We start from the raw sequence: 15,971 nt of genomic DNA, 5'->3' as shown, positions 1-15,971 counted from the left end.
CATCCATGGTGCAATAATATGAATATATAAACTTTCTTTCGACTGAAGGTTTATAGATCAATGATAAATTTCTACTCATTCAATAATCATAAATGACATATGAAAATAACGATAAAAAGTATTAATAGTGCCTGTTTTGTAAGTGATATTAAAATGGTACACAGTTTCATCGGAATCCTTTCTTTTTTATAATTCCCCTCTCCCCTCAAGTGCGTAAGGGACAAAAATGCAAAAATCTGGAGTAAGAGAGAAAGACTTATGGCACTGGATGAAAACATTAAAACTAAACTTGTACCAAGTAACCTACAGTAATCTGGTTCGTCGTAATGGTATGTTTGTGCTTTCCTTGGGATCTATCTACAGTGTTCATACTATCAATGATACATAGTTGCAGTCGCCAGTTGACACCAGGCCTATATGTTAAATTTGTCGGTTATGAGGCACACATACTGTAGTGTATTTAATGCTTTGTTTTCTTTGTTTCTTAAACATATTATAATGTTCTAAAATTTGATTATTAATTATTAAATATAAAAATGTCCGAATGGTCGCCCCCATTCCCCCCCTCTGGATTTTCCTAGCTAGATAGGGGTTAAAATTCATGACAATACGAGCGTTGGGGATTTTAGCTTGTATCATACGATGATGTCTGTGGACCTATGAATGATGATAAAGTTTAGTCAAACCGTCCAAGGGGGGGGAGAGAGAGAGCAGTAGCGTCATTAAGAGGGTGTGGACCGCACCGGGTGACACCATCAGAGGGTGACACCAAAATGACTCTATACAATTTTTCAAATCTTGTGCGGGAAGGAGGTCCATGGGGGGGGGTGACACCATGAGTTAGAGAGAGAGAAAGAAGAGAAAGAGAGAGAATTTTATAATCTTTTGATATGTTAATTAAAGCAGACTAAGGACTTAGATGAACTGTCAGTATATTAAAATATTTAAATTACCTCTTGTTGGTTCGTCATTTCGCCTAGTTTCTATTCCATGCTAATTTCTTCATAAAAACCATATTTCGTGTTTAAATCATGAGTGTGTCTTATATTGATTTAATAAATCTGAATGAAAATAGAAACTCAAAAAGAAAACAATCAACTTATCAATTTGCATATGTGATTGTGAACAACAAGAAAAATCATACAACTACATTTTGTAGTGGGCACACTTGCAGGGATGTGAGGAGTTCATTCACTTGTCAGTACACAGTTACCCAGAGCATATCATAACTCCATTCAAGGTGCAAATATGTGAGAAATGTATACATCTCATGGTATATCATTGATTCAGCGTACATACTATACATATACTCTCTCTTTCTCTTTCTCTCTCTATCTCTCTCTCTCTCTCTCTCTATATATATATATACATGTATATCAAAGTATCTGCTTGTTGTTTGAAGAGAAAGAACTTGTTCAAACTATTGTTAAGTTGGGCCAAATTGTCTTTCAAGTTGGGACAAATTCTTAATTACTGCCCAGTTTGGGCCAAATTGACCGTAAGCCGGCATAAATGGTATAACTTTCCCATCCCTCACCCTATTCAATCCATGGCTTCAATCCACTTTATTTTCCTGGTAAAAAGGGTCTTTCAGAAAAAGAAAGAATCCTTTTGTCTCATCATCACTCTTTTGGTTACATCCATATGCAACACAGAGCACCATATTGGCTGCACAAAAGCATAATTGTAAGATATATTTATTACATAGCCATTTACATGGGGAAATTAAATACTTGAATTGCTAGGTTGAATAGAAGGGATAAATATATGTCATATCCATTTTTGGTATGCAGAAACTACCAATGGTTTACAAAGATTGCCAAATAATTTTTTTCATTTAAAAAAGCGGATTTTTAAGTTTAATTAAACATTTTTATGGTGTGCATACATAACAAATGTGTTCATTTTATGATTATAATAATATCACATGTTTGAACAATATAGGTGGCCTAGTGACCTCTAATAGACAGAGTCATTCTTTTTATCACATCAGTTTTGCTTTCAAGTTCAGTGTCTGATATTGTAAGATATTAGATTTTGTCTTATTAATGACAGATAACAGTTTTAATTTTATTTTGAATTTTTTGCAACAGAAAAGAATTGCAACATATCTGATTGGTTAACATGTCAGAATGCAAGATTTTCTCTCAGAAATGTTGATGTCCTTGTGATGTCATGGTACTTTTTGTGACATAAAGTTTATGCTTAGTGACAGTCATCAAAGATATATAGTATTTGTCTCTGGTATTATATAGCTAATTATGGATTTTTAAAAAATTAACACTGGGTCCAGAGAGTTTAGTTATAAGTATTTGGCACTGTATTTTCATCCACATATACCAGCAATTATTAGTAGTGGTCAGTCACTGTTCACTTATCATGTTTTAATTTTTGGTCAACAGCAGCCAAACAAGCCTAGCTATGCATCAGATGTTAGTTGAATGCATATTCATAAACAATTACTCAAAAATTAGCATGTTATTTATGTCATCTTGTACTTGGTACACCAGGTGTTTTTTTCACCATGGGAAATTTTGTTAGCTGGTGATATTGGCTGCACAAGCCAAAGTTGATCATTTCTGAGTTTAGTTTATTTGATTTGTGGTGAATGTTATTTGTTAAAAATATCTATTTTATAAGATAGGGCCAGCTGGAGTGACACTGTACACCTTTGGGACATCAGATGTATATGCTGTTTGACACTATTTTAATTTTCCATGTTTACAAATTCTGTTATCAAGGTATTATATTGGTGTACAGTGTAACTGATCATGTCATGAAACAAAGAGTACTGTGTTCACATGTCTCTCAGAGAGCTCAAACATCCCACACCCAGCTTCATAGGTTTAGACTTTTGTTTATGCTATTGCAAATTTTGCATACAGCAAACCATTTATATTGATCCCATCTTTTAGATTAATGTATTTTCTACATCAGTGACCTCACATATAGGGCAGTACAGTTTTATTAATTCACTGAATAGCATTATAATAAGGTGACCATTGTACTAGCCCTATACATTAAACAATTAGATGCCAACTCGGTTAAGAATATCACATTAAACTGAGTGACGAATAAGCTTATACATTTAGTCAAAAATTGTTCTGTTCCTGACATTATTAAGTTTAGGAATCAGTGGTCCTCACTGTAAGGAATCTTGCATTCCAAGGGTTGAAAAATCTGTAACAATCCACTCACTCAGTCATGCAAATTCTCAGCAATTTTACTCGCCATTATAATTCTTATTCAGCCAGCAGTTATAGAAATATAAAAGTTTATGATGTTAACGACCCACTTCATTTGTGTGGAAGGTTGTTTTCAAGAATTTATTCTGTGACCCAGTTGTAAATTTATGCAACTTGAGACCAGTCTGCACTCCCTTTGACATGTGTCCATTAGCATTGAAGAGTGAGAACAAAGCAGTTGTATGAACTTGATCACAACATGTGGAAAACAATCTTTCCGCAGATAGTAAGGACTTTCAATGAATAATTCAGCATTATTCTCAAAAGAACATCCCTTCATTAACCCTTTACCTCATAGAGCATCTGGGTTTTTAGGCCTTTGATACACATGGAGAAACAGTGGTCATTCCTGAATCAGCTTTTGCCATGTCAGGCAAGTCATTGGAAAGTTCACTTGGCCATGGGAAATTTCACTGAGTTTGAGTTGGGTGAGTGAATTTTCAAACCCTGGGTTCCTTTTATAAAATGGATGTGGTTATATATCCAAATACATTATTTATTAGTAATACTATGTATAATGTACCCCAGACATTTTTTTGTATAATATGGCACAGGTTTATTGCTCCCAGAAACTGCTATAAAGAGGGACTACTGCACATGTTACAGTGGATATACATATCCATATTGCCTGGTTGTATTATCAGAAGTAAAATCCACAATAAAATGTTATAAACCTTGACAACATTGTGACAGCATGACATCTTTTATGACAGTGCTATAATCAATTCCATTTTGTACAATTTTCTTCATTAAATTTTATATTTAACAATTTGAGGATACTGTTAGCAGTTATAATATCACATAACTCAGTGGTAACTGGTGACACAAAAAAACAACTGTTTGTGACCATAAGGCTATGGTAACCAATGATCTCTTCAGTTCCTGATAGACTGTGATTCACTGTTTACGGTTATGTTGATTATCCATAACCAGTGGGAGGCAATAATTTTGCCCAGAAAACAAGTTGTAAAGATGATTGATTCCAATAAGTTTGGTATTTAAGTATTTTTTTAGAACATAGTCGGAATCTGTAGGAACCAACCTGGACAATTTTAATCTAGATAATATATGCTTTACTCTAATAAGAAACATTATGCACTGGACCAGTTTTATTACTTATATACACATAGTAAGGGATCAGTATACAGTACTCCCTCACTCTAAGACCCTTTATTATAACACTTATTTTTTATCGCTTGGGTATGGTTATGGCTGCCATGGATAGCGATATAATGAGAGTATGCTATATGTGAGTGTATGAAAGTCATTTATTGATGGGATAATATAGTCATGTTGGTTTATTGCAGATGCAAAAAGTGAACAGAAGTCTAATTAACAATAGATTTGCCAATCCCATACCTGAAATTGTTGTATTAATTATGATATTTTTGTATCAGTTTCATAACAAATTATTGGAAAGTAAATTGACTATATTCCAACATGCTATATTTAGCTAACAACAGTTATCAAAAGGTTTGTGTCATTTTTTTAATTTTGCATAGCATATATGCTCAGCTATAATATAGCTTGATTATAAATCAACAACCCCCTCTTTTTTTAGGTCTGCAAAAGCTAATTTCTGTTTGATCCCCTGTAAATATGGGTGTACTTTTCAAGTCAGATCCATCTGTAAGGAGTGACATGTCAACAGTGAGTCAGAGTTGCATTTTGGAGAGAAAAAACAAGCCAAACTTAATGGATAAATAGGAAAAAATAGACAAAATAGTTATATTACTGAGTGGAATACATCAAAAATAGATTGAGAACTTTTTTTTCCTTCTCCCTGTAATGACATCCTTATAAATCCATAATGTTTGGCATTTTAAATCCATTTTTATATCATAAATAAATTCTTTAAAAGATCACATACGGATATAAAAGATCACATATGGATATAAAAGATCACATACGGATAAAAAAACAGTTATTCCGATTGATCAGATTTGCAGTATTCTGAAATATGTTAAATCAATACATCATACAAATGATGAAAGAAATGGCTACACTTTTGTGATTCACAGTATGTTATAAATGTCAACTGATTCAAACCCCAAGAATTCATCCCATTATCTCAGACTTGAAATAAAGTTCTAAAATCCTCCATATTTGTCTGATCATCATTCAGGTAAGCACCCTCTGATAAGTGAATAAAGGAATATGGGAAACTTAATTGGTACTTCCTTTACCAGCTGTCAGCCCACTGGTAGATGACTTAGGAAATATCACTTGGGAATTAGATCTGAGTTGTGAAACAAACTAATGTAAATCAAATCAAAACTTTTATTGCTTGATATAATGTTGATATAGAAAACAAAAAATATAATACAAATATGGTTTGTTCAGACTTACATGCAGTATAATTGCTAGTAAACACACACAGTAAATGACATCAGTGGAGATATATATTTGATTTAATACTTTTAAATTATTAAAATCAAGATCATTGTAGATAAAGTAGTAGAACCTGCCTTGAAAGACCACCTCTTTTGTCAAAAAAGTATGGTCCCTCAAGATGGGTGGTCTCTCATAACAGGTCACAATGCTACATAATATATTTGTACATTGAGAATGTGGTCTCTTAGGATAGGTGGTCTCACATAGCAGTGGTCTTTCAAGACAGGTTTTGCTGTACTACTGTTGTGTAACAAATACAGTAATAAACAGCGCATACCAATATCATCCCAAGATTTATCAAATTTTTTCTGTGTTTTGCTTATAAGATGAATCCTACTCAGCAAGAATAAAATTTTCAGTAAAAAGGCATTGATTTGTAAGGAAGTATATATGGCAAATCTTTTAAAAAGATGATATAATTGCCTTATTTATCTACTTGTTTGTTGCCCAGTGCTGTTTTAAATATAACTAAGAGCCATATTTAATGTGATTCATTTATTTTGAACGTAGGGACCTACCCATAGACTGGAAATTCATGGACCCCATGACCCATTACGAATAAGCGACCTCGACACAGAAGAGGAAGATGTAGTACACAGTCAAATGAGGAACTATGAACACAAGATAGACAGTCTCCTTAATGAAGTTGGGACACTGAAAAATGAGGTATGATCCTGTGGCATTTATCAACCGATTTCTGAATCCTAAGAAAAGGAGACATATGGAACTTGCACAGTTTTTTCTCATCTGGTCATTTATCCTTTCATTCAGTTAGAGCAAGTTCATGGAGAGCAGGTGGCTGCTTCAAATGAAATTTAACTTGAAATCCGCCCCCCCCCCCTTCACACCACAATGAAAGGGGACATAGAAATAGTATGTGTCTGTCTATTTGACATGCAAGAAACCTTGCAGATTGTTATGTTGAGTGCACAAGTTCTGAAAAACTATTTCAGTTTAGCTTTCTAGCCATTGTAGATGTTAGTGGGGCAGTCTTTGATTTGGAGGATCCAGGAAACTCTTCATTATTATTTGATTTCAACCAAATTTTATTAGTAGTGTGATATTGATGAGGCCACTAAAATGCATTTGATGTCAATTTATATAATCTGTTTGGTGGATTTCTGACAATTTGGCTGTATGTTGAAAAGACTGGAATAAGTTTGATTTCCAGCATGCCAAGGTATCATTTACAGAGTTATGCCCTCAGATCATCAGTCTTTGGTTTCTGAAGCATTACTTTACCAAGGATTGTTGGATTGGACATGCAGTTTTATATTGATCTGACCTTGAAGGAGTTCAATTTCAGGCATTCCATTATCTACATGAGTTATGTCCCCTACCGAATTTGCCCATCTTTCTAACTTGGATTTTCACAACATGAATTTACTACCGGATGTTGGACTATATCCAGATTAATGATACATCCATTATGTTGGTGAGATCTTGAATGACTTGCCACAATGACTAATTATTATTGGATTTCAACCAAATTTGATATGCAGCTGAATATTGATGAGGTTTTGGCTGAGTTTGATTGTCAGCATTTGAGTTATGGCATGTGAGCACCTGTTCTTCTCACTGTAGTGTCCCAGTACAAGTTCCTCTGTTTAAAACACTGCCTAGCAAGTTGTTGTTAGTAGGGTCCTTTATTAGTTCTGTTTTTTTTATATAACTCTAGGTTGAACTTCAGAGAACAATACGAGACATGGAGCAGAAAGAGGATCTTTTAAATGCGTCTCAGCGAGCTTTGGCGGAGCAGGAGCGAGAAATCTTGGAGTACAAGGATGAACTTAGTGCCACAGAGCGAGAAAATCATTTGCTGAGAAAGAGTGTGGATTATATCAAGGAAGAGGTGGACATCTCCAGGTACTGATAATTTCTGACCTTATGCCTCACAGTCACAACACCAGTGTTTCACTAAGGACATGCGCTTGTAGGATTTATTCAAAATAGTCACCAAGTCCTACAAAAAAAATAGATCTAATACACCATTCGTGGTGCAAAAAAATTAAAAAGAACAAGATGTATTTTGCAAATTATAATAGTCTCGATGAAAGAATGTGAAACTAATTCAGATCATGTATTGTGGTAACTTCCACTCATGTTTTAAATGGAAAAATGGATAACTGATTTATTTACCTCTTTGTCACATTCAAATTGTGAAAGTAATAAAATTGCTAGATATGGTAACTCTAGTGATTAAGCTGGTAGAACCACAAAAACTGAAATGAAAGTCAAACAGAGAGTAAAACTTCTGATAATGATGCTACAAAAGAGGAACACAAGAAGAAAACATTCAATTACCCTCAAATAATGGCTTGCGAAGCATCTTGGAAATATTGGTGATTATTTGAGTTTCAGGATGGATTAAAGTGAGCTGGATTTAGTAATCTTGTATTTAACATAAGTTTGGGAGAGAGCAACATATATATGCATTTTATGATTTGTTGAATAGTGCACTGAAGTAATGCTATTGATACTAGTATTTGGTGCATGGTATTCAAAAACCAAATTTGAAGGCTGAACCTGCATACAGAGGTCATCTGTCTACAAAGGCCACTTTTGATCTTTCTTATGGGTGGCTGTTATTGACAGGTTTTACTATATTTGAGAAACTTTATTTCTAATCAACTCAAAACTATAAATGACCAGTATTTGATGTTTTAGGTTTCATGGTGATTCCTTGGCCCAGGAGAGAGAAAAGCTGATGAAGAAGTTGATAGAGGCAGAGATGGATGGACAGGAAGCTGGTAAACAAGTGTCTGAGCTGCGCAATACCATTAGAGCACTTAGACAGGTATTTTTCACTTAACATTACCCCTTGTTAGTTCTGCTCCAGAATTTCAGGTTTTGCACTAAAGAAGAGGTATTCCTCAGATTTGTAGGGACTGCATTGAGATGCAATAGGTCTAAATTGATGACCTTATCGATTCATCCTTAGTCCCTCAGTCTCTTTGTCCTTCCATTTATGCTTCTTGTAGCCACATATTAATGGATGCCATCTGGTTGGTGCCTATTATATGTATATATATATTTAAAGGTTTTCATCTCTTCAGATCCCAGTTTGTTATTACCTTTTTCCCCAGTCGGTTTTAAATCTCCACCAAATCTTATGACCAGCATTGTTCAGGCTCTATTCAACATATTCTGATGCATTTTGGTGTATGAATTGTTTCATGAGACAGCCTAGGTATTCCATTTATGGGTTTTGTCTCATTCGTGCCACAATGGATAGAGTTATGTATCTTGACATTTATCTTCCTATCTTCACATATGATTTTGTTTATAACTGGTATAATGAATGAACAGTAAAATGTATCCTGATGAAGTTTGGTTCAAACATTGTCTCATAGACCTACATTTTGTTTTTTTTTCTAGGTTTTTTTTCTGTTGCTTGCAGTAAGCATTGCTAAAGAACCATTCAATATTTTATGATAGAATTTGGTAAGAGCATTTTCTTCCTGACCTAATTGTGCCATTTATAGGTTTTGTGTTGTCTACATTATTTTTGGACAGTTTTGGCATTTATCAAGCAATGTCATAACTTTACATGGAAAGTTGCTGTTACAGGTGAGATCTTAAAAAAGTTTGATTGCAAGCATTCCATGTCTTCATTGTAGGAGTTATCAACCCTGAATGCACGTCTTCTCCAAAAAGCTTAGTTTCTGATCACAGGTCCTGATTTGAAAGCTAAACTGAGCCAGTTGAATTGAGAGGAACTCTTTGTGATGCAACCCTAGTTCCCACTGTACACCATTTTCTGTGGATTGCATTATGGTAGTAATGGCTGCAGACCTAAGAAATGAACTCCAGTCATACAATTTTTGACCTCTACAGAATAGTTCAAAAACTGTGACAGTGGCTGGAAAATGTATAGGCTCTTTGGCTGGCAGTTTTCATCAGAATTGATTAATGTGCCATGTAAAATATAAATAATGTTTGTGTATTCAAGCTAACTAAGAAAGCAGGACTGTTCTGTGAAATGTAATGTGTATATTGATACACGAATGTCCAGAAAAGGAGGGCTGCTATAAAATAAAATAAAAACAGTTATCATAACTTAGTTAAATTTATTAGTTTTTGCCCACAGAGATCAATATTAAAGTGGTTCAAAGCTCATCCAGTTGAATATTCATGGAAGCTGTAACCAGTATAGCAGGTGTGAAACAGTATTTCTGCTATTCAGTTGTTGTAGTTGTTTTTGTACAGTTTAACGCCATTTTTCAACACAAGATAGGCTTTACATGGCAGCCAGTAGAAAGAGTGAAGGAAGAACCCAAGAAATCCCTGGAAAGAACCATTGACCCACAAGAAGCTACTAGCAAGCTAGCAAGCTTTCTCACATACCCACAGTGGTCACACCCAAGACTTGAACCCGTGCAGACACTGAGATGGCATTGATCCGTAATGGTGAGCGCTTTAGACCACTCGGCCACTCGGGGCCCTCTGCCATTCAGTAACACAGCTGCCACTCAAAATACATTGCATGTGATGGAATGGAATAAATATATAAATATTTTTCATTAAGAATGTTTTTTTTTTAGCTTCGGATAAGACTAATTATGAATTCTTGAGCTATTTCAAATCTAGTTTTCTTCAAGGATCTAAAAAGGGCATTGCAATTGTTTTCCCCAAAAGGGCCATTTTGAAAATAAATAAAGGCAAAGTAATGCATATTTCATGATTATATTAGCAACTTATTTGATTGTGATTGTTTTGCTGTTGTTGTTATTATTATTATTATTATTATTATTATTATTATTATTATTTTGGGAAAATTTGGAAAAATTATGGGAGTAGTTAGCTAGTCAGGTTCTAAAAATCCAGTGTTGCTTTTATATCCCATGCTCAGGATAGTAGGAATAAATATATGGTCTTTCATAGTATGTTCTTTTTTATCTTTCCTCAGCAAAAGGAACATATGGCAGTAATGCTTTGAAAAGAAATCAAGTGCATTATTAGTTACATGCACAAATTTATGATCATATCAGCAGTAAGAGGACGTTCATAAAATCGGTTTGTGGACTGATCAGTGGTGCAGCACATTCTACATGTGTTAGAAATTTGAAGGAGACAAAATTGGAAAGACTCAAATAAAGATGCTACAGATAAAAAAGTTTAAAAAGCATTATCACGTGTCATTGATTTAATAACTGACAACTATCAAAGCTGGTCCAAAACTGTTTGAGAAAAACAGTCTTTCTAATTGGTTTATATTGAATGCATTGTTATCTCACATTGTAACTTCTCAGATGAGTAGAAACCGTTCAGCATGTTGATTAGAATGAACAAAATTGACCATACCCAGCCATCTGTTGCAAATTGTGTTGAAAAAGATAATCCTTTTAATCACAACTACATAATGGCACATCAAAATGTTGTCTCCATTGAGCACATACATACTGTACAGCTCAGTTTCACTGAATAAAGACCTTCATTTATTTATCACTGCATGGCATTAATCAGCAGTTACTTGATACATAATAAAAATGATAAACTTCAGGCACATGCATACATGCCAACCATTACACTTTTGGCGTAATCATTACGTATATTGCCTTTTAAGATCATATAAAAGTATTGAAATTAAGTTGTGAGAAATGAAATGGGAACTTCTCCAATTGTAGAAATGACAAGCTGTTGGGAAAAAATGTCTGGCACTTTGTAAAGACAAATATTGCCTGGCATGAGGAAAGAACAGCTGGTACAGCACCATTGTAAAATGACATGAAGAAAACACTGCTGCTTTGAATTTGCAAATTTAAAATCTTTTTGCAAACTGTTTTTGTGGCCATATGCATTAAGCTTTGCTTATAAAAGGTTAAAAATGGTGAACTTGCTGATTCTGTTAACCATTACGCTTTTGGCATAATCATTATGACACTATTTTCACCTCATTACATCTTACACTCACCAGCACATGGATTGCACTTTTTTGGTACATTAAAAAAGAAAAAAGCAATAGAAAGTTGTGCTTTTTGTTTTTACTGTAATCTCTTTAATGCCAGATATAAATTTGAGAATATTCTAGAAAAGAAAACTGTTGCATAGGAATAGGTTGAGTACTTTTGTCAATTGTAGACTTGCATTTACTTCCCTACACTTGTCTGTCCATCCACACCACAAATTATAATCAATATTCAAGCTTTTATTCCAAAAACTTAATGTTTTCTAGCTAATTAACAAGTTGGGAATGAATGGATTTGTTGTATTGATATACCCTTCCATGCTTTAATTATATGTTGTCAACAGTTGCTTGTTACCACTCCGGAGGCCGTATTTCTTATCTAGTATGTATCTAATATGGTCAAGAGGTCTTGGACATGTGATAATGACAGAGGGCAACATTTTCAGTACTCATTTACTAGCCTGGCAAGATGGTGCATGGAAAATGGCCTTATAATGTGAATTGTTTTATTCATTCTTTCTGTGTAAAACTGGAATAATTATATGAAGTTATACTTGCTGAACAATGCTTGTTAGTTGTCTGGAATGGATGGATTATGGATTATCATTCCCTGAATGAGTAAGATTTGTGAACATTACTGAGGTGATCAGGTATTTGATTGGCTGGACTTGTTACTGCCCTTGAAGCCATATTTATTATCTGATTTTGATCATACATGTAGTCAAACCTGTCCAAATGATCACCTTTTTATAGCAGTCATCTCTTCTCGATGACCATTCTAATTTCCCCAGGCAAATTTCCAGTAAAATAAAAGGTGTGTACATGCTTTCTGTGGACATTGGCCAGATTTTCCTAACCCAATAATGGTTTCTCACTGTTTTAAGCAGTCATTGGAGCATATCAACAGTGACCTTCAGTATATGAAAACTTAACTTTTTCATTACAAAGAAAGCATCGCTCAGATAAAGGACATGTGAATTGATGCACAGACATTTATATTTTCACTTGACTCATCATATTCCAGGCACATCGTCAGTTTAGCTCAAATATGGTGTCAGCATGCCAAATTCAAAAGCAAGGCATTTTTTTAATTAGTAGGGGATATGTGTTTATATCATGAAGATTTGGACAAATTCAGTATTGTGTGAAGTCCATGCCTATTAATGAGGTGATCTTACGTCTGATTGGTTCACCTTATTATCACTCTGGAAAAAATAAATCCAGTTTTGATCACATTTGGAATTTGGGCTTATATGTTCAAAATCTCAAACAAGGTCAATAATCAGTGAGATCGATGTGGTAAAATGAGATGATCTTGCATCTGATTAGTCTAGTTTGTGCCTTTTGGTGTTATGTATATTTATTTTGTGTGCTTGATCTTTGTCCATGATTGAGGGTAGAATAGATATGGTACATCTGACTTTAATCATATTTTTAAGTTTGTTTACTGATATTTGAGTTCAAGGTCTAGCTTTGTTTATAAACTTAGAATTTTCTTGAAGAGAACATTTGACCCACATCCTGGTCATTTTATTATGTCTTGGGCTTTTATATTAGGTTGAGATTAACAAAATATTTCATTCTTCCTTTAAGTTCAGCCTGTGGAGTTATTTAATATTGTTTTCAGTTATAATTTGAGAGAAATGATTTACTGAAATTATTCATTGGAACTACAAAGTATTCATTTACATTTTTGGCAAAAGCACTATTTTGGGATTATTGAGAATTCATTCAAAGACATTCTGGATTATATCATTGTGATACATAAAAGACTTGATACATCAGCTCATTCAGTATTGGAATTCATTTGGATTTGAAATATAACATTTACAATTATCAGGGATTAAATTAATAATACTCTAAGTTACTTTTAAATTTTTACTTTGTTACTTAAATAAATTTATTGTTGACTTTAATAAATTTATATGTTTTGCTTCTGTCACATGGTTTAAAACTGTAGTGGTAACACTGTAATCTTAATTTCTATCAAATATCAGCTGATATCTTACATATTTGGATCATTTTGATAATGAATGATTTTGAGAATGCATGAGAACAATGCATGTTAATGAAGTGATCATGAAATTTATTTATTGTGCATTATTTCACTCTGGAGACCATATTTCTGACCCAGCTTTGATCAGACATGACATATAGCTTTATATGCTCATGAGGTTCCATGGATTTGATGGAGAATATATATATATATATATATATATATATATATATATATATATATATATATATATATATATATATATATATATATATATATATATATATTAGTGATTAGTATAAAAACCTACATATGATAGGGTTTGTTTAGGATTGGACACTACTTCTGATATGGATCTCTTGGAACATTGATGGCTCTTCATTACCATTTTAACTTGATAAACTTCAAATGTAAATCTTAAAAATATTAATCCAAAAACATTTATTTTCAATTTGAACATTTCATTAATGTAGATTAAAAAACAAAGGAATGCCTACACTTCAAATTTGATTCTGTATTTTAAGAAGATACAAAGCTGGAGTAATTTGTTTTTTTCTTCAAGTTAGTTTTATTAGTTGTCTGTTGGTAAAGCTTTGGACATGGAATCCATGGATTGCTGGTTTCATACACACCTATGCCAGGCTACATTGGCTGCCCTTGGTACATTTGTGGGGACGATATGTAGTTTTCATTTATACAGCCAATAAAGAACTCGGTAGAAAATAACCAGCAACAACTGATGTTACATGGTTTCCTCAATAATAATCAAAATGAATACCTGCCAACCTTCCAGAAACTGTTGGAGGGGTCATAGCAGTACTTACTGCTTTCCATGAAGCATTGTATACACTTTTAAACCAAAAAATAGTTTGTAGGCTTTGCATTGTCATATATCATTGCCATATACACACATATGTGCAAACAGACATTAAAATACACCAGACAGTGGAATGTAATTTTAACTAGATGCAGACATTGATTCTCACAATATTTCGTTATTGGTTTCAAAAAATATTTAAGCATTGAGCATGGCAGCTGATTGAAAGTTTTGACAGATACTTCTCAGCAGATTGTCTACTAACCAAACGCAGAAATACACACATAGTGAGCCTCTGATAAATAAAACATCACATTAGTTTTTGAAACCATTGCAGATATTGATTGGAAACACAACATCTAGAGAGGCATCAGGTGCAAATTTGGCTTCCACAAAAATGAAATTTTTAATTGTATTATTCAGTCAATGATAAAAAGTGAAAAGAGGTTAACATTTAGGAAGAAAGATGCTGATGAAAATTCTTTGAAAACTTTCTATGGTCATAAACATATTTTGTTCATTTCACTTCTCTTTCCAAGATCACCAATGTGCATTTGAACATTAAGTATTTTTACCTCTTCTCCCACATGGCTTTAAGAAATAGATAGAACTGACAACTATTCTTCCACATGGCTTTTAGCAATAGATAGAACTTGACAACTATTCTTCCACATGTTTTTTAGCAATAGATAGATCTAACAACTATTCTCCCACATGGCTTTTAGCAATAGATCTGACAAATACTCTTCTACATGGCTTTTAGCACTACTGGTAGATAGATCTGACAAATACTATTTCACATGGCTTTGAGAAATAGATAGAACTGACAACTGTTCTCCCACATGGCTTTTAGCAATAGATCAGACAAATACTCTTCCACATGGCTTTTAGCACTACTGGTAGATAGATCTGACAAGTACTATTTCACATGGCTTTGAGAAATAGATAGAACTGACAACTGTTCTCCCACATGGCTTTTAGCAATAGATCTGACAAATACTCTTCCACCTGGCTTTTAGCACTACCGGTAGATAGACCTGACATACTATTTCACATGGCTTTGAGAAATAGATAGAACTGACAACTGTTCTCCCACATGGCTTTTAGCAATAGATCTGACAAATACTCTTCCACATGGCTTTTAGCACTACCGGTAGATAGACCTGACATACTATTTCACATGGCTTTGAGAAATAGATAGAACTGACAACTGTTCTCCCACATGGCTTTTAGCAATAGATCTGACAAATACTCTTCCACATGGCTTTTAGCACTACCAGTAGATAGATCTGACATACTATTTCACATGGCTTTGAGAAATAGATAGAACTGACAACTGTTCTCCCACATGGCTTTTAGCAATAGATCTGACAAATACTCTTCCACCTGGCTTTTAGCACTACCAGTAGATAGATCTGACATACTATTTCACATGGCTTTGAGAAATAGATAGAACTGACAACTGTTCTCCCACATGGCTTTTAGCAATAGATCTGACAAATACTCTTCCACCTGGCTTTTAGCACTACCGGTAGATAGATCTGACATACTGTTTCACACGGCTTTGAGAAATAGATAGAACTGACAACTGTTCTCCCACATGGCTTTTAG

General features: G+C 33.9%; 1 protein-coding gene across 2 annotated transcripts in view; it reads left to right on the top strand.

Moving 5' to 3' along the window:
* The window catches only part of LOC149780019 (outer dense fiber protein 2-like), a 139,408-nt gene that overhangs the window by 25,406 nt on the left and 98,031 nt on the right, over nt 1–15,971 (top strand). For both annotated transcript variants that reach the window (XM_089936766.1, XM_089936765.1), the window contains 3 exons: nt 6,150–6,305; nt 7,318–7,505; nt 8,307–8,436. In XM_089936766.1, the coding sequence (XP_089792892.1) occupies nt 6,150–6,305; nt 7,318–7,505; nt 8,307–8,436 (474 nt within the window). The remainder of the gene's footprint in view (nt 1–6,149; nt 6,306–7,317; nt 7,506–8,306; nt 8,437–15,971) is intronic.

This window comes from Sinohyriopsis cumingii, chromosome 16, assembly GCF_028554795.1.
Source record: "Sinohyriopsis cumingii isolate HCF-2022 chromosome 16, ASM2855479v2, whole genome shotgun sequence".
Classification (NCBI taxonomy): domain Eukaryota; kingdom Metazoa; phylum Mollusca; class Bivalvia; order Unionida; family Unionidae; genus Sinohyriopsis; species Sinohyriopsis cumingii.
Note: the sequence above shows the minus strand (reverse complement) of the source record. Positions and strands in the feature narration are given on the sequence as shown.